The sequence below is a fragment of the Oryzias latipes genome, chromosome 11 (assembly GCF_002234675.1).
Source record: "Oryzias latipes chromosome 11, ASM223467v1".
Classification (NCBI taxonomy): domain Eukaryota; kingdom Metazoa; phylum Chordata; class Actinopteri; order Beloniformes; family Adrianichthyidae; genus Oryzias; species Oryzias latipes.
This window is the reverse complement of record NC_019869.2, coordinates 13394485-13414027: the sequence shown is the minus strand read 5'-3', so window position 1 is coordinate 13414027 and position 19543 is coordinate 13394485. Positions and strand designations below refer to the sequence as shown.

The following is a 19543-nucleotide window of genomic DNA, read 5'->3' as shown; positions in this document are numbered from 1 at the left end:
TTTTCAAACGATATTTCTCTTCTGCTCCTGATTCACAATGATTTATTTAAAGAAATACTCAAAAAAGCAAATGTCAGCTCAATTTTCTTTATACATTTCTTCCCTCATCAGAAAAATACCTCAAGAAAATGTTAAAAAACACCTAAAAGAAAATTAGTATCTAAGGTCTTTAACAAGAAATCACACAATCATCTTTTTTGTGTATTTCAAATGCTTATAGATTGAGACACTGAAGGGACAATTGTGCCACACAGTCTAAAAATTATAACATTCTTCTCATTTGGGGTATGAGGATGATACCCCCAAGATTTCATTGTGATTCTGGGAGGAGCTTAAAAGTGCTGCAAACATCAGAGTTCACGTTCTCACACATTAGCATCCTTTGGGGGAGGTCGCTTGAAGCGCCAAAAACTGATGGCTGAGCAGCTCCTGACTGCTTTTTGCTGAGGCAGGCCTCTGGGAGTCAACAGGGCCATGATGGATATACTTTGACTAGAGATGCTATTATACTTCTGCTGCTGTCGCTGCTGCTGATGCCATCTCCGAGGATCTAGAACTCATGAAGCTATTTACACTTTCCAGCCTCCCTCGGGCCAAAAATATATCGTGATTACCATTTTGCTGCTCTACCTGCAACCCCACTGTAAACTTATATTGGAATATGTGTGTTTCCATCTGTGTGTTTTTGTGGATGCACATTTTTGTAGAGGTACATTTGAGAATTCTTGAAAACCCCTCATGCGGCTCCCCAGAAATCAAGTGCCTATTTACTGTGAAAACAATTGCTGTATTCGCTTGTCTACTTAACAAGAGATTATCCGTTTCTCTGCATTTTCTTGTTTCCCCCTCTGTTTTGTTTATTTTCAATTGAAATTACCTTTGTCCTGTCCTTCATATTCAGACTTTGCTCTTATCTCCTTCTTTCCTTTATTCAAATTTCTTGATGGATTTTGAGTTTGGGGATTTGTCTTAGGTTGTTGTCACTCCAGATTCCTATTTTTATTCAGTGTTTTAGGACTCCTGGGCCTCGGTTTTCTCCAACATGTCTTCTCAGTTGTGCTCATTTATGCAAATGAGCACAACTTTTTGGTTGCTAAATGCAGGTAACAGATGTCCTCCATTTATGCCATCCTAATTACGTTTTAATCAGTCTGCACCATAATTTGGGTTTGTAGCTGAAACAAACAAAAGTAAATCATTCATGTGAGTGGCATGCATGAGGTTATCTGTTGGTGCAGGCCGTTGTGATGACCGTGTCATCCTCACGCTGTCAGTCGGATGTAATCTGATTGAATGCCCTTGTCACTTGACAGCTGCAGATTGACAGCTGAATGCTCGCATTTTGCGACTTGGGAGATAAAAACCTGACTTTACTTTCCTCCGAGAAGACCCCCCACCCCATCCCTGAAACATGAGCTTAAATCAGTGTGCCATCATCGACGGAATGAAATCTTTGCAGGCACATTTAAATTGCAAACACACGACAAAGAGGGGGAGCGCAAAATGCAGTATGCACAATCACACATGATTTCCCTCTGCAGCTAAATCTTGAGATTGATGAAAAGTCACATCTGTTCTTGGATCAGTGGGACATGGACTCATTTAGATTAGGGACTGAAACCAAACAGACTCTAGGCTTATGCTCTGATAGATGGTAATGCCCATGATTAAAATCTCCGATTGATGGCTGGTTAAGTAAAAGCAGATAAAAAAAAGAAGTGGTAGGGGGCGGCGGCTGGGTTCTCTCCCTCTTTTTACATTCCATCATCCACCCCAGAAGACCATAAACACTCACTCACTCGAGCACAGGTGCTATCTCACCTTTGCACAAACAGTTTGCGTGACTGGATGAAATGTTTCACATGTGTTAGTCTGAATGCGTAAGTAGGCGTGTGTGAATGTTAGTGGTTGTATGTCCAGGTAGACTTGCTTCTGTGCGAACACTTTTGGAGCCAACAGGTGTGTTTGTAATGGTTGTGTGTTTGTGTGTGGACAGGCCCCGCCCATTTTAGATTTTTCATGCATCTTAACCTGTCAGTTGTGATTATAAAGCTCCAGCAACTTGTTGCTTTCTGACGCTTCGTGATCTTACCCTCGCTACTATAATTACCCCTCCCCCTTTCTGTCATCCCTCTCTTTTCTTTCCTCCTTTTCTTTTCCGTCCGGTCCAACAAAAAATATTTACAAATATAAATAAAATGAAACAAATTTAGCTGAAATTACAAAAGGGGTTTATTTAAATATACATCTGGTGTACCATAAGATTCATAACCCCTGTTGTAAAAGTAAAATATGAAAAACACATGCATGGTGGCGCAGTGGTTAGCGCTCTTGCCTCACAGCAAGAAGGCCTCCGGTTCAAGTCCCGGCTGGGGGACCTGAACCACAACATCAATGGGGGACCTTTCTGTGTGGAGTTTGCATGTTCTCCCCGTGCATGCATGGGTTCTCTCCGGGGTCTCCGGCTTCCTCCCACCGTTCGAAAACATGCTTCATAGGTGAATTGGCAACTCTAAATTGTCCATAGGTGTGAGTGTGAGAGTGAATGGATGTGTGTTTGTGGACGTTCTACCCTGCGACAGACTGGCGACCTGTCCAGGTTGTCCCCTGCCTTCGCCCACAAGTGGCCGGGATAGGCTCCGGCAGCCCCGTGACCCCAAAAGGGAAAAACGGTTACGAAAATGAGACAAAAACAAAAAAACAAAAAGGCTTTCAGCTCTCATCTGTTTGCTTAGCTGTTGGACAGGACAAGTTAGAAAAAAAGAAGAAAAAGTTCAATTAAAAGGTGCCCAAAAGTGTTTCTTCCTCCTTTCCGGTGTCTTTTTCCCATGCTGTGTGTATTATCATGTGGCGGAGGGGGGCTAGTGAGTTAACACATGTGTGATGATTGGGACATTAAAGGTGAGAAAATCTGGAAGAGGGTTAGACGTTTAGCGCCACAACATTAATGGCTCAGGCTCCACACTGGGAGTGATAATGGACGTTAAAAAAATAGGTGCACACAGTTCCGCTGACGGTGTGAATTTGTGTGAATCTTTTTTTCCATGTCAAGTAGTAACTTGGTGTAAAATAAAAAGCACCTGTATTACAGCTGCTCCAACATGCAATTTAGCTCTCTAATGCCTTCTTCTTTCTTTTCTTTTTTGTCTTCACAGCTCAAAACTGCAGTTACACACTACACAGTCCCAATGGGACAATAGAGAGCCCTGGATATCCGTATGGTTATCCCAACTACGCCAACTGTACATGGGTTATCGTGGCAGCGGAGCACAACCGGATACAGCTAGTGTTTCAAGGTTTTGCCCTAGAGGAGGATTTTGACATCTTGTCAGTGTACGATGGGCCTCCAAGCCCCGGAAACCTGAGGACAAGGTAAATGTTCCACGATTGTCTGAGAATTTGGAGTGTTTCATTGGATTGGTTTAAATGAGTTGAAATAAATATTACATCTTCATCTGATTTGGTTTGCTTTCATACATGGCATTAGAAGCAAACCAAAGATTGAAGAGAAGCAAACTATTTAGACCAGTGGTCTAAGAGCTAAAAAGTTCCACCTTAGAAATAAACACTTTGTTTATGTTTTGTGGTTGTTAAGCTGGGGTAAGCACCAAGTATATATGGATAGATAGATAGAGAGAGAGAGAGACAGAGAAAGAGACAGACAGACAGATCCAGAGGGAATTTGCAAGTCCATCTATTGCTCCAAATATACACAATAAATTAGATATGAAGATCATAAAATTATATAAGTATTAAAAGTAATCAATATTCATAAAAACATTTTAAAAAATTGTCAATCGAGCTAAGAACCGATTTTTTTCTTTTTTTTTAAGTACTTGATCTCTCAGTGACCCCTCCTCATGCCCCTCCCCTCCCGGCTGCATTGAAATGTCTTATTGCACTCCTTCCTCTGTGAAGGAGTGTCTTTCACTATGCTGTAACTGTAAAGCTGTGATTTATGTAAAGTTTTAGCATTTGGCTCCTCAGCTTCAGGTTGCAGACCCCTGGTTTACAAATATACTCTGCAGATGCAAACATCACCTTATAAACGTTGACCAAAACTGGAAAAAAAAGACAGAAAAAATGAAGAGTCATGTTAATTACCAGTGCTTGAATCTTCTTCATACATCAGATTAATCCTCATATACATTTTTTTACCTTTCTAGTTTTACAATATGGGCTGTTTTTTCTTCTTCTTTGTAGTTGCTGTTCACAGCACTTACTTTATTAACTCCCTTTACTTTACTTCCACCATGAACAGTAACTCACACTCTCAAGTAGATCAGATTGTCCTCGACCAGATCAGAGTTCAGGCGAGCTTTTCTCAACTATTGGAGCAAACAAGCTGAAGTTAACCGGGAAGTTGATAGAAAAACCTTAGAGTGAATGAATGAATATATACATATATATATATACACATATATATATATATATATATATATATATATATATATATATATATATATATATATTTTGTGATACAGAAGAGCCTGAAATGAGTCCATGATCTCTGGTAGTTGTAACCATCTGAGAAGAAGGGTATAAGGGCAAGGTTATCCAAGGTCTGTCGAGTTTATTCTAGCAATCAGCTATTGTTCATATTTTATGACTAACTATTTGCTTTTGTACAATTATTGGTGTGAAGCCTGTTGAGAAAATTGTGTTGTGATATTGGGCTATATAAATGATATTGAATTGAATTGAATTGGTTCAGCTTGGGGTCATTGGTGTGTTGTTTACTTGGGTAAAGCTCAGATCATACATGAAGTTGATGATGATTGGGGGCTACACTAAGCCAAAGTATTGTTCCTGGTGGAGAACGGGGTGAAGGAGATTTGGTGAAACCGTATGGAATGTGGAGAAAACATTCATTAATGTAACAATGAAAACATGTTTGTAATAGGCTGAGAAGAAGAAGTGTGATTTGGCTCTCGGTTCAGAATGAAGATGTAAAGATGAGTGTTTTGTAGAGTGAAATGCGTTTCTGGTAGTAAAGTAAATGTTTCGTAGTGAAATTGTGCCAATACATCACAAATTACACACAAGTAAGTCAACTGAAGCATGTTTTTTCGTTGAAATTGTTGTCATTGTTGGACTTTTCTTTTACTACTTCAACACTGTGATCAACTCCGCTTTGTCCGTTTGCTTTGCATCTCTTTCTAACACTGTATCCTTTGTGGCTTCTCCCAGCAGAAATCAAATGAAAAGCATGAAAAAAATAAAAACAAGCAAACATTCTCTCATTTTTTCTGCTTAATTTCAAGTTATTTCAGAAGGAAGTCATAATTACCATATTTTCTACACTGTAGAGGCTCACCGTGATTATTTTTAAACTTACCTTCCAAACCTTGTTTGCAACTCGTAACCAAAACAGACGGACATTTTGACCTCTCGAATCATTAAACACAACCAGAACAGAAAAATCGTTTCATTGCATTCCACAATCAAACATATTATAAATAAAGTTTATATAATAAATAATTATATCATAAATTAAGGCTTATAGTGCGGAAAAAATGGTTGCTAAGATGCAAACAAGAAAAGCAAGATGAAAGAGATGGAGAGAAAAAATACCAGATGTTTATTTTCTATTTTTTATTATTTCAGTTTTGCTCATGCTGTTTATTTATTTTCTCACATTAAAAATGGATTTTGTGGAAACAAAAATGAGTTCAAACATAATCTCTAAAAGAGCCTGGAAAAGCAGGGATTCAGAGAGAAGCAGATGTCTAGTCAGCAGTAGTCTGACAGCACATGCATGTATATTTTGACTGAAGAACACCCCAAACTGGCTCATCACACGGAGAGTTACACACTCACCCCAGCATCACTTCCTTCAATATCCCTCTCACGCCACACATTACATTCACATGTATTTTTAATATGTCATTTGTCCTTTTTTTATTTTTTTGCTCTCTTGCATTTGTGTCAAAAAATCACACTGAACACCTCTTTTTAATCCTCAACAGTCATGAAAAACAACATGTTACATAACATTATGCTAAATATGTCTTCAAAGTTCACAGATTTCTCCACACTCCTTTGCTGGAGCATGCATTTAGTCATACATGTGTGTACAGCCTGAGGTGTGTCTGTGGGCCAGTTGCCTTTGTGAGTCACAGACACTTCGTCACCAAAGCTTTTGTGAGTCAGCCTACTGCTGCAGCGTTCCATTGAACCACGAAGCGCAACAGACACCTGGGAGGCTGACAGAAGTTTCAACAGTTTAAAATAAAAGAGAGAAAAATAATTATCGCTGATGAAAGTTCTGCACTGGAGGAATGAGCTTCTGCAGCTGTTTGATTGCTGATGATTACACAGAGCCTTCATCTTCAGAGATTTTGGGCTGGTTCAGTAAGTTAAGCTGATGTGGAGGCAATGGCAGATGATCAAAACTTTCCTTTTCAACTTTTTGACTTATTCGTTTTGATTCGGAGAAAAAAGGGACGACATTAATCACATTAATCACAATGTTGTGACACATGAGAGGATTAGTAATCCCACGAGTGAATTTTTCTTTTCAAAGTAAATGGTAACCCTGATAATGTTTATCTCTGTAAGCATTTTTGGTTAATCTCTTAATACTGGCATAGTGGGAAAGTTGCATTCTACACATTATTTTATTTAATCATGATTACAATGCCTGACAGAAAAAAGTGTGATGCAGCCTTTTACAAACAATGTGCTCAATGGAATGAAGCTGATGATCCAGTGTTATGTGAGGAGAGTAATCAAATCAAATCAAACTCGAACAATACATTTACATAGTGAAATACAGTTTTCCACTTTAAACCAACACACCTTCACACACATCATGGGATATCAGTGGAGGGTTACTTCCACTTCAATGGCCCCGCCTACAACTCAGAGGCAAGTTAATAAAGAAAGTCCTGCTGCTCTGCAGAAACTATGTCCTAGAAGAAGACACAGACTATTCGAGTATGGCTAAAAACTGCATACTCATAATTAAAATACCACTGGAAAAACGGAAAGCCGATAAAAACACGGGTCTTAAAAAAAAAACCTAAAAAGATGATGATGAGTATGCAGAAAAACTAAGCATACTATACTGTACTGATAAACTAAATGGCTCATTTCTTAAACTTGACTGCTGAACTGCAAAGCTTGGCTAACTCCAACTCTGTTTGCTCATACTTGCAGTTTGCAACAGTCTGTAATTATAAACACTTGCTGGCAGTAGACGTTTTTCTCCTTTTCCTGATATAGCAAGCTATCTTGGGATAGCTTGCTGATCGGAGAAAAAAAAAAAGGTAAACCCAAAGCCTTTTTTAGCCTTTAGAGAAGCAAACATTTTTAACCTGTCAGCATTTATGTGTTAGTTACCTTTTTTATTAATATTTATTATACTTTTGTCATGACGGGGGTTTGAGGGAGTACACAGATGCATAGAGAAGGAGGCAGGAGGTTCCAGGTGAAACAGAGTCTTTAATAAACCAGAACTAGAAATACTAAAACTAAATCCACTGCTGAGCAGGCTAGAGAAACTCGAAACTCAAAAACATTTGAACGGGGAAATAGCAAGCTATGGACCAGCACAGGAAGAAGGGAAAGACAGGACTTAAACAGACACAGAACAGACAAGACACAGGTGGAAACAATCAGGACAGATGGGGACCAAAAGTAAAACTCGAAACCATGACACTCAACGGAAAAACTTTCAAAATAAAACAGGAAACAGAACTAAAATAGAACCAAAAAACAAAATCAAAGAACTCAAACTGTAACAACCTTGTCATTTTTTTTTTTTTTTTTTTGTGTGTGTGTGTAAACCAGGGGTGCTCATTAGGTCGATCGCGAAGGATGTGACGTAGATCGTCGGTTGTCAGATATTAATAAACAAAACAAAAATAATTCTTTAAGAAAAAAAATGCTTTCAGCGAATTATTGTCCTCACTGTCAAGTAAGTCACTTGATTAACATGCAGAATGACCAATTGAGCATCCTCTGAGACATACGTCACTGCACATGCGTGTTTAACTACACTGAGCAAACATACTTTCTGCCATCCTCTGTCAGCCCCGCTGCACGCCAGGTCCCCCAGCAGATGAAATAACCCCCAGCTCATGGGACCGTTTATTGAAGCTATGGCCATCCTGCCATGGAGTCATGCTAATAGGCCTTATTTTTTTTTTCACTGGCCCAAGGTCAGTCACTCAAACGAAAACTAGACCACAATGAACACGCAGCAATTTTGGTTGTCGGATATGGTAGCACATGGATCCAATTCAACAAACTATTGAAGGCAAAATGAAGCTTTTTATCATGTTGCAATCTTACACATTGTTCAGAATTCATCCATTTAACTCAAAATAATTGTCTGATTCCCTTAAAAATATAATTTTTCATAATAAGTATGTTTAAGCACTTAAAAATGAGAATTCAAGTAGATCTTGTGGAGCTTATCCTCTTAAAAGTAGCTTGGATGCTGAAAAAGTCTGGGCATCCCTGGTGTAAGCCCTACAGGAAAACTTGTTTTTCAAAAATAAAATTCCTAAAAAAAAATAGTTAATGAAAAAAATACACCAGTTGAATTTTTGGCTAAAAATATCCTGCATCCATTTAAAGTCAGTGAAACATCTTTCAAAATGAAGAAATATTAATAAATAAATAAATAAATAAATAAATAAATGAATAAATAAATAAATAAATAAATAAATAAATAAATAAATAAATAAATAAATAAATAAATAAATAAATAAATAAATAAATAAATAAATAAATAAACAAAAATTGACTATGAATTGGATCAGCGAATCCAATTCATTGTCAAGAATCGAATCCTTGTTAAAATGAATCAGTATAACACAAACATAGATAAATGCATCTGAAAAAAAAGTCTTGACTGTAAATAAAAATGTAGAGGTGGCTTTAAGGAAAGATTATTTGATTTTATTGTTGTACTGAAGAACTTGATAAATGCAGAAAATGCATCTCCTTTCTAATTTTCTTCTTCTCTTCTACTAATTTCAGCTTGTACTATCCTCACTTGCAATCTTCAATAAAAACAACCATCCCTGCATTGTTCTTTTTTCAATAACTTTTTCAAATTTAAAGGTAAATTTATTTTTTTTAGCTGCATGTTTCACTCCTACCGTTGCATTAGGTTTTATCATGAGCTATCAATTACAATAGTGTTCAGAAAACTGTAAGAGTCATTTATTGTTTTTCTTGTCCTGTTGCAAACAAACCCACTTCCATAAAAATATGCCTCCTTGAGTGTAAATGAACTTAGTGAAAACATCTCAAACATACCATGAAAGATGTGCATGTTCAATGTGTTTGTTTAGGGACGCGAGAGAATTATCTGATAACATGAAAGGAGAGAGAGACGTAGATCACATTTAGAAGTGATTATAAGACACTTAAAACCACAGAGATGCTAAGATGATGAGATCAGGTGGTGTCTGGTTCACACTTTTAGTGGCATCAGCCTGTAACTGCTTTTATATGAGTGCGAAAGCAGCAAAGAGCCGTCACACAGCTGATCTTCTTTCAGCTGGTATAGCGTCCCTCCGCCAGACCTTAGGTACGCAGTACCGGGCCGTACCGGCTTACTTTTAGCTCTGGTTGGGTCGGCAAGGGCATCTGGTGTAAAAATCTTTGCCAAACTAAGTGGTGGAACCAGTGGAAGCTGATTCGCTGTGGGGACCCATGAGGGGTGTGCCGAAAGTTGATCAACAACAAGACAGTGCTCTGTCAAAATGTCTGTCTCTTTTTTTTACGTCTTGCAAATAAGGTTGGGAGTCACATGTATTATGAACATGCTAAAATGGGTAATGTTTAGTGTGTTACAAACAAGTTCTAGACTTACTGTAAACACAATCAATAAAGTCTGACTGACTTATCCATGACACTTTTGTCTTGCTTACTACGGCTTACAAATGACAGAAGTTTGAAATTAGACCATTAATTTACAATGTGCCTTATAATTCGTTGTGCCCTTTAGTGCGGAAAATAAGGTAAATATATAAAACCTGCATTACTGAAGAAGTAATGATTCATCTATTACCTCAAATCCATCAGTAATGCCTTACACCAGTTTCTCCTGCCCTGGTCCTCAGGGCACACCGCCTTGCTTGTTTACCATCCGTTCCCACTCAAACACACCTGTTTCTAATGACTGTCATTGTCAGGCTTCTGCTGGGCTTCACGATGAGCGGAATGAGGCGTAACACAGAAAACATACAGGACGGGGTGCCTGGAGGACCGCTGCATTATTCTAAGACATTACAGCAAATGTAGGATGTTATTATTGTACATGACTTATGTAATGGATTACTCTAAACACTGCATCCCAGTGAGCTCTTTAACAACAAACAAAACCAAAGGCTTGAAAGAAACCTGAAAAATACCCATTTTGAAGCATTAAATAATTAGCAATGAGTTGAAAAACTCTTTTCATGAGATCAAAAATTTACCAAACAAATTTGGATTATTTGACACTAATTAAACACTTTTCTTCTGCTAATGTTTTGAATAAATAATAAGTAATTTGGTTAAGTTTTACCATTTTTGTTTGTATTATTAAATAAAAAACTTTTTTTTTTTTCTTAGCCACTGCTGACTTTAGACCAAATCAAGAGGTAGTCTTTCAAAATAGACACATTAACTGAACAAAATGATAATAAACGGTTTAGTCTAACTGTCAGAGCTGTTCATCTCACTGCGAAAAGAGGTTGTCTAAAAATAGAATAAGAACACTGATCATAAGAAGACAGTCAATAGAAAGTAGTAAAATTATCGTCCATACAGTAAGCCACTTCTACCAAATAATAAATCTCATAATACAATAAACAAGAAGTTTTACACTAGAATTCAAAGAGGGAAAAATTAGCCAGAAAACTAAATGATAGAATTAACTGAAGACCAAAAATAAGTATATTTTTTGTCTGTTTTAAGCATCTGGTTTGTATTTTTTTAGTTTTGGTGTACCTAATTATAGTTCATTTTGATTATAACGACAAATAACTAATGTATTTAGTGGAAATGACTCATTTTAGAATAAAATGTAAACAAATTAGACCCTCTTAGTACAAGTTGACCCATCTTAGTAAATCATCATAAAATCTGAAACTACCCCTTATGCTTAAGCTGTGTCAGGGGCATCGAGTTTCAGAGTTAGATCAGATGTGATCTGAGGCTGGTCAAACAGCAGTGTGATTTCAGAGTTCAAAAGTCTGAACCTCAGCGAGAAAACAACACATCGCGTCAACCAATAATTTTTAAGTCCTTCAGTTTTTAGTTTTTAATTTGTGTTTTCCTTTTTTTTTGTCTATTGTTCTTAGCAATTTTATATGTTTTCTTTGTTATTGTACCTTTTATAACTGTTGTTTCTTTTTGTTTGTTTTTTTTGACATTTGGACCTTGAGTCTGTAATAAATTATTCTTTCCTTTAATTAATCGGGGCTTTAAGAATAATGTGTTCAATGACACGATCAGTAGGTAGAGTCCAAATCCAATATGGGAGTGAATCTGATCCTTCTCCTCTAAACTTTATGATATTTTTTCTTATTTTTATTGAGAAAATCATACAAAGTTCCTCTAATTTTATTCTTATTTTTCCTTCTTCGAACTAATCAATGAAAACTGGGTCACAGGAAGACATAAGTACTACTGAAAGTGGGTATTCAGGCACAGCTCCTGCAGTAGATGTTGTAGCTCACCGTACCGGGAGAATCTCTGAATGATTCTCCATGAACCCAGACATGGAGAAGTGATTATCGATTCTATTGTAGAGCTCTTTTAAATAAATTAATTTGGTCTTTAAAAATCCTCCCTGTCTTTAATGCATTGTAAATTAGATATACACTGACACCATAGAAATCAGGCTAAAAACATCTGGTAGTAGCTCCTCCCACAGGCAACTGTGGCGTCAGGTTTGTGAACACATTGTTGGACAGCAAGACGTCCAACGATTCATAATAATGTAAACAATGTGAACGCAGCACAAGAACACGGTTCTTAATTTTAAGCCGGTTTAGCAAATAGGTTACCTCCATTTGCTTATCCTTTTATCTCTGTTTTTCTGTCTTTTAGTTGTTAAACATTTGACAAATTTAGCAACTAAACTTTATTCAAATTAAACAGGGTAAAAGAATGACAAAGATTTCAATCTTTTTTGAACGCAGTCCCCAAATGCTGTATTCATAATTTTAACACAGACTGTCAGGGTCATTTTCTTCTGTTACTTCTGCGCATGAAGGGTGAAGGAGTTAAACCAGGTCTTATTCTGCATTTGTGAAGAATTTAGTTAGTGAATCATATTTGCAAAGAGCTGCTGTGGGCAGGGTCAGGGTGCGAGCAGGCGACGCACAATGGCGCCTCCTCCCCGAACACTTGCTGAAGCAATAATTCTTCCTCTCTGAAGGCCTTGGGCATCAATCCTTCGCAAGATGTACTTTGGAAAATGACTCCATTGCATTAAAGACGCATGCGCACGTACTGAATGTGTGTTTGTGAACACGCATTTACTCTTTGTTTGCTCGTGCTGAGATACTTGGCATTTACGCCTTGTGTGACATCTGTGAAAGGAGTGCATATCTAAATGTGGAGGTGGAGTGTTTGATTCTGCGTGTCAAAGAAATATGGCTGCAAGGCTGCATGGGTTTTTTTATTAAATTGTGGAGCTCATGATGAAGCATCTCATTCAACATGCAGCCCCTCCATGCAGACATGTGGATAGATGTCTTTTGCGCATCCTTTCAATGCATTTGCCAGCAGGCTCACAGATGCATGTGCACACACACAAACACACACACACACTATGGATTTATGGCTCCCTTGAGTCTTGGCTGTTAATAGGAAGACTGCCACTTATCAACGCCAGCTTTAACGACAGCCTGCTAAAAACAGGACGAAGAATGATAGTTTGTTTTTCATCATCTCTCGCTGGGAAAAAGTGAAACGATGCTGAGATTTACGGCATCTGTTCACCTGTGAGGCAGAATTATTAGGGCCAGTAACCCCAGATTAGAGAAATAATCAACTAGAAGTCTGTGAATTTATTCCCTACAGCTCTTGTGTTGCTATGGACATCCTCCAATCTCTTGGGCTATCAGTGTTCTCAGCAGGATACACGTTGGCGTCACTGTGACGTGCCAAGACGACAATGATAAATATGCAGGACCTGCCTCAAAAAGGTCCACAATTGGAGCTTTTACAACGGTTTGGCCCTAATGTAACCCTTTTCCTACTTTCAGCTTGGAAAAAAAAAAAAAAAAAGCATGAAATTCTTCCAATTTAGATTATAGTTGATTCTGAGATTAAAAAAGAAAAAAAGATGCAGCTGTTGTGGAGTAGAGGTAGAGTGGTTGACCAGTTGTGATCGGAAGATCACAGCTTTGGTTCCTGCTCTTTTCTTTGGGCAAGACACTGAACCCCATGTTGCTCCAGGTGGTTATAGGTTGGCCCCGGTGTCAGGCAGAGGAAAGAACTCTCTGGCTGGGAAAGATTAACCTCCCACTGGGACCTGGGGTGGATTTACTATAAGGTAAAGGGGATTTCCAGGGGCCCCCCTAACACTTTGGGGGGGCTTTAAATACTCTTTAACACTTTAAATACTTAAAAAATAATTTTCATGTACATTATTGATTAACCCAATCATCAAAAATAAAAATCACTGACATGGAATAAACTGCTTATGTGGAAGTGTTAAATCTTCCCCCATACCTTTGTATCAATGGATTATTCCGTCAAGAGCAAGTTAGAGAAAGATTTGAAAAAAAGTGGTAAAATGAAGCGTAGTTTTCTGAGTGGCTACGAACAAAGGAGAAGACAAAGGGGAAGCAAGAAATGTGTTTCCATAAGTCCGGAAAAAAGAATTCAATAGAACAAAAAACAGAATCAAAGGAACTAATAAAGGATAAAAGTCAAAAATGAGAAAAGGGACGAAGGCAAAGGAAGGGGGAAAAAAGGACGATTTTGAGAATATTTATTTTTTATTATGTTTATTGATGCCACTCCATAGGGAGCTGTTTTGTTCTGTCATTTAAAGATTTTTGTTTCCCTTGCTTTCTTTAGCAAAGCTAAAAATTTAAAGAAAAGGCAGAAAACTAGCAAGTTGGAAACAAATTAATACATTCACTAAATTCTTGATTTCTATTCTTGACATTGATGGTGTCTAAAAGTGGAACAGTAAAGAAGTTACTCAACATTTTACTCCTAGGTAAGCATAAAAAAAACAAAATAATAATAACAATAATAATAATAATTCAACCGCTGCAGAGGGCCCCGTGTTGTTGTTCGCCCTGGGCCCCCAAACTGCTAAGTCTGCCACTGAAAAGGACAGTGATTCTTAAGCACTTTGGACTTTAAAGCAAAGTGGAAAAGCAATATATACTGTAAATTGTGAATTGTAAATAACATTGCAGATGAAGCTACAGGGTTTTACAATAAAACTGATTGAGACACTCCAACAACGACAGGGTGGTAGGGACATGTTACGCTTTTCCCACTGCACATAATTCTTTCTGTTTATTTGCATGACAACTTATGCAAATCAGGTCACAGATCATGTCCAATTACAACACCTAGGGCAGAGCGTGACTCATGTGCACAAAGCAGGTTAAACATGTGCAGCATGTCTGAATTTAACAAATGCTTTTTATTTTCTTGGTACTTGAAATTCCTGTCATTTTATGTGTTGAAAAGAAAAAAAAAACAAAGAAGCTAAATTTTTTAACTTTTAGTTATAACAAGAGAATATTGAAAGGTTCCAATTATAACTTCTTGTTCTATTTAGAACTGAAACCTTTTCAAGCTACATCAAAAGAAGTTTGTTTCTTGAACGCTTTTTCAAAGCTGAAATTTTTTATGAAATTCGTTTTGATTATTGTTTTTTTTTCCATTTGTTCACATTTGCAGTGTTCTGTTTTGATTTGCAACATAAAACGAACTGAAATACCTCATTATTAGTTATTTAGTTACACTTTTGATAAAGAAGAGAAAGAACAGAAACTGGATAAATTAAAAAAGACAGCTTTGGAAGATCCCGATTTGAGAATTTCCAGCAAAATATGACATTTTGCTGTGTTTTTCCCTGCTGCTGTAGTCAATATTTCGCTCCCTGAAACTGCGATATTTTCCGATAAGGTTCACTTATTTAAAAAAAAAAAAGCGAACAGTGTGCCTTATAATCCAGAGCATGTTTGATATGAATTAATTCTGCATGTGTTTACTGATGTAATGTAAACTAACTGACGCAAGAGAGATTCACCGCATACAGACCAGTGAAAAGCATGGCTATTTTGCATCGTGTAGTAAATATTTTTTTTTAAATATTGTCAACACAGTTAATAAAGTCTTACTTACAAACTTATCGCTGACACTTTTGCTTATTACGCCTTTTATTTTGATGCACTTTATATATGACATTCGTTCAAACTAGACCATTCAAAGACGGCGCGCCTTACAATGCAGTGCGGAAAATACAGAATTAAGTCCCTAATTTTATTTCACTAATTTCCCATTTAAATAGATAAAATAAAATCCTCACAATTTTGTACAAATAAACACACAATCATAAGAGTCATGTAATTTCAATACGCTTACCTAACCAGACAGTTTTTGCAATCTAATAGTGGTTTGCTTTGTTTCATTGGATTTTAGACGACCAATATGGATAATTTGCTCCAAATATTCTAATACTAATTTGATTTATAATATTGTAAACAAGCAATGAAATAAAATGCAATGTTGACTAATTTGGAGCTCATTATTAAGATGCAAACAAGAAAGCAGGAGTGTTTGTTTAATTCAGCAGATTCATGGTGTTTTGTTGGTGTCATACACACTCCACCACAGCTACCTTGTCCTCCAGCTCCCCTCTCTGTTCTGTCTGTCTGCCCTGCATTCTCCTCCTCTGCAGCTCTTTGATTCTCCTCCCCACAGGAGCGAGGGAAGAGCGATGGGTGGAAAGTCAATAGAATTGCTCGGCCGCTACATCGGTCACTCTGTCCCTGTTAGTCGTGCTAGCTAATCAGATTTTCTGCCAAACCTTGTTTTGGGCTTTATTAGTGGCATCCCACTGCAGAGTGAAAAGAAAAAAAATAGAATGCCAGAAAAGTGGAGAAAGTAGTACACTTCATAAAATTCTGAATACTGATCTAGAGCTTTGGTAACACAAAGCTCTGCAGTTTAGGTTTGTACTGTTCTGGGCACATCAGCAATGTCTTGCTGCACATGTGGGTGAGTCATTAATGAGTAACTCATTCATAAACAGAACATCATCATAACCTGTGGGAATATTTAGATATTACATTCATGATACTGATGCAACACTGAAAAAAAAAAAAAAAAACATTAATATGCTGTTAAACTAAAACTAAATCTGAATTATTTTTGCTGCTGACATTTACTTTTAGGATGTGGATGAAAATAATGTCCACGCTAGAGTTAGTATTTTATTAATATTCCTTCATTTTTCCATCAACTGACCAATGAGCTATAGTTACTGTATTTTTCGAAGTATAAATCGTGTTTGCATAGTTTAGTCGGGGGGGAGACTTACACTCAGGTGGGACTTATATGTGATTTAAAAAAAAATAGCAACAACCACTAGGGTACTTTAGGTGTGTGTATTAGTATTTGCTACTGACAGCAACACAGAAGAATAAACGCTGGTCAGTCTTACACCAGGCTTGTTGAAACTGTTACCAGCGACACTGAAGATGAGGAATTTAACATATTTAGTGATATCAAGAATTTAGTTGACTTGTTAGCGTGTTCTTTATGCTCCAGTTATCGAAAAAGTGGTTAAAATGTCTCTAATATACTAGATTCCTCCTATGTTTCATGAACTAAATAAGCATCAATGCGTTACAGTAGTCAAGTATGCAGATGTTCAGTCTATTATTATGTATTCCGTTATGGTATAGTCACATATACATCAGCTACCGCGCGGTGGGGAGACATCGGCAAAATCTTCAAGATTGGCTGCCGCCACCCGTGGCATAGTCATAAATGGAGATGACAGCAGTCTGGCGGCAGTCAGTCAGGCGGGTAAGACGCCATCGCGGAATTGGGGAACAGCTGGGTGTGGTGGGCTGTACGGTGGTAGTCTGAATTTGGGCGCTGCTCTCTTCTTGCCACAGGACTGTCAACACTCAACCTCCAAATGTGCCTTGGTGACCGGTCGCCATCTAATTTAAACTTTTTTTAAAACCTCAGCGGCCACCACTTGACGTTTAAAAATCCATTTGCTACTGCCCGATAACAAATCCCACAACGCGGCAAAACACCTGCAAATCTACTGAAAAACATGCATTTAGGTTGCAGCAATGTAGTACTTTGGCATATGCGACTTTAGTCTTATTATTAATTGCCTTTCAAGATGAAATGTTCGTTCTTGTTTCTGTATTTTGTTAAATAAATCTCTATCAAAAGTGTGACTAATATGTTTTTTTTTTCTTTATTATGCTTTTTTTTTTCTTTGGCTGCTGCAACTTGTACTCTCAAGAAATGTTTAGTTGCAAAATACAGTAAATTATGAGACAGTGCAGTAGAAATATGTTTGATAATTGTGTATATTTTCAGTATTTTTCAACACAAAAGATTCCTTCATAAAAAAAGAGTTAATCTGACAGTGATAACCAAGTAAATACACAATTTAATTTGGTTTTAATCATGGTTTTATTTATTGACGGATACAACTTTCAGAAAGAACTGTTTGTGCTTTTTCTGTGCCTAAAACAAACAAATTCAATAATTGTTTCTGTCATAATGACAGCAGCTTTAATTCACAGTTTTTGGAAAGTCTTTGCAGGACTGTCTTAATTGAGCAACATTTATGGCCTTTTAAGCTCACGCTGAAGATTTACAATTGTTATTTACTACCCAACTTCAATTTTTAATTAATCAATTTAGGTATTTAGTGCTAAAATGGTTAATAGATAAAAATAGGATGTACACAGTAAATACCAATCTAAGCACTGAGGTAAAAGTTACTCGACACATTGACTCTCTGATAGATCTTACAGTCAGTCATTCTTGAAAGAAAGTTGTAAGACTGAACTTAATTGCATTTTGGGTTTCAAACCTATATCTACTTTCCTTTAGAAAATTCTCATTTCATTCAGGTCCAGCAGAAGTTGTCCCGGACCATTACACTACCACCAACAAATCTGTAGTTTTTTTTTTTTTTTTAAGAGTTTAGCTTAGTGCCAAATTCAAGTCTATAAACACCTTTAAAAACAAAGAAATCACTGATTGTTCTAGTAGTCCAAAGAATGTCTCCAGAAAATGTCTCAGATGTTTGTTTGTTTTTTACTTTGGGATTCTTAATAATTTTGTTATTTTTAATCCATAACATTTTTTATTGATTATGATCAATTATCAGTAGTAATAATAAATTAATGCAGCAGATCAGAGAACCTAAGCCAGAAAATGTCACTTTAAGAGTGTAGTTGTTTGTCTTTCTTAAAAAAAATCCCATTTTTTCCACATATATACATTAACAGAGAGAGTTTTTGATTATTCTTTTCCAACAGCATACCACATGATTTCCACTTAGCTTCATCACTATGCTGGGACGAGAGTGTCACAGCAATGAAATGGTGTTATTTTATCTCTAATTATTTTCGGCCCCAGCATTATTGTGAAGTGATTTGTGTGGAGCGCTGAAAAAACACAGGGGACACAAGAACGTCACCTTGTTCCATTTGTCAGCCTTGATTTGTTTGCTGTAAACGTAATTGACTCGTGTCTCTGCAAAGGAGGCGATGAAGAATTCATTTTTAAAACCTATTTCCTTCTGTCAAAGCCTTTCTATTGCAGTGTAAAGGATTCTACAGTGAATCACATTTATTCACCCAGGCATCAGCACTGTTATCACATCACTTTTAATGTAGAGTCATCTGCTGAGTTATATTTATATTCCGTATTTTCTGCATTACAGTGATCCCTTGCTATAACGCGGTTTACTTTTCATGGTTTCGCTACTTCACGGATTTGCATCGTGCATTGTGTTCTGCATTCTGATTGGCTAAAAATTCACTCCGCTTCTTCTCTACCTGTGCTTCAATAACGTTGCAGTTTAATATGTACACGTACGTAAAACAGCTTGCCAAATTTACATTACGTACGTCCAAATTTTCTTGCAATTTGGAGTTTCTCTAAAACCCATAGAAAAAAGAGCGACAACAACTGCCTATCACTATGTTCTTCTCCTGAACAAACACACCGGCTTCATAAGAAGAAAACACTGCAGAGCGGAGTCAGGATGCAGCGGCTCAGTCTGAAAGCAGTGAAATACACCTGAGTCACTATTTGTCCGACGGTACTTTGTATTTTTTTTATAATCATTTTAAATTTTCTCCCGTTTAATCCAATTATTCGGGTCACGGTGGGCGGGGCTAATCTCCGCAATTTGAAGCCTTCTGTTCACATTGATGATTCAAATTATTATTTGACATTCCAGTACAGTTATTTGTTGAAAAAAACGTTTCTAGTACATTTATTTGTGAAACAAATGCTTGAGCCTGTAAAATTGTTTGTTCTTTCTTTCAATGTATAAAAGAGTATTTAA

At 37.0% G+C, this 19543-nt stretch overlaps 1 protein-coding gene across 3 annotated transcripts in view; it reads left to right on the top strand.

Moving 5' to 3' along the window:
* The window catches only part of csmd2 (CUB and Sushi multiple domains 2), a 279666-nt gene that overhangs the window by 19022 nt on the left and 241101 nt on the right, over nt 1–19543 (top strand). For all 3 annotated transcript variants that reach the window (XM_023959868.1, XM_023959867.1, XM_023959870.1), the window contains exon 2: nt 3156–3372. In XM_023959868.1, the coding sequence (XP_023815636.1) occupies nt 3156–3372 (217 nt within the window). The remainder of the gene's footprint in view (nt 1–3155; nt 3373–19543) is intronic.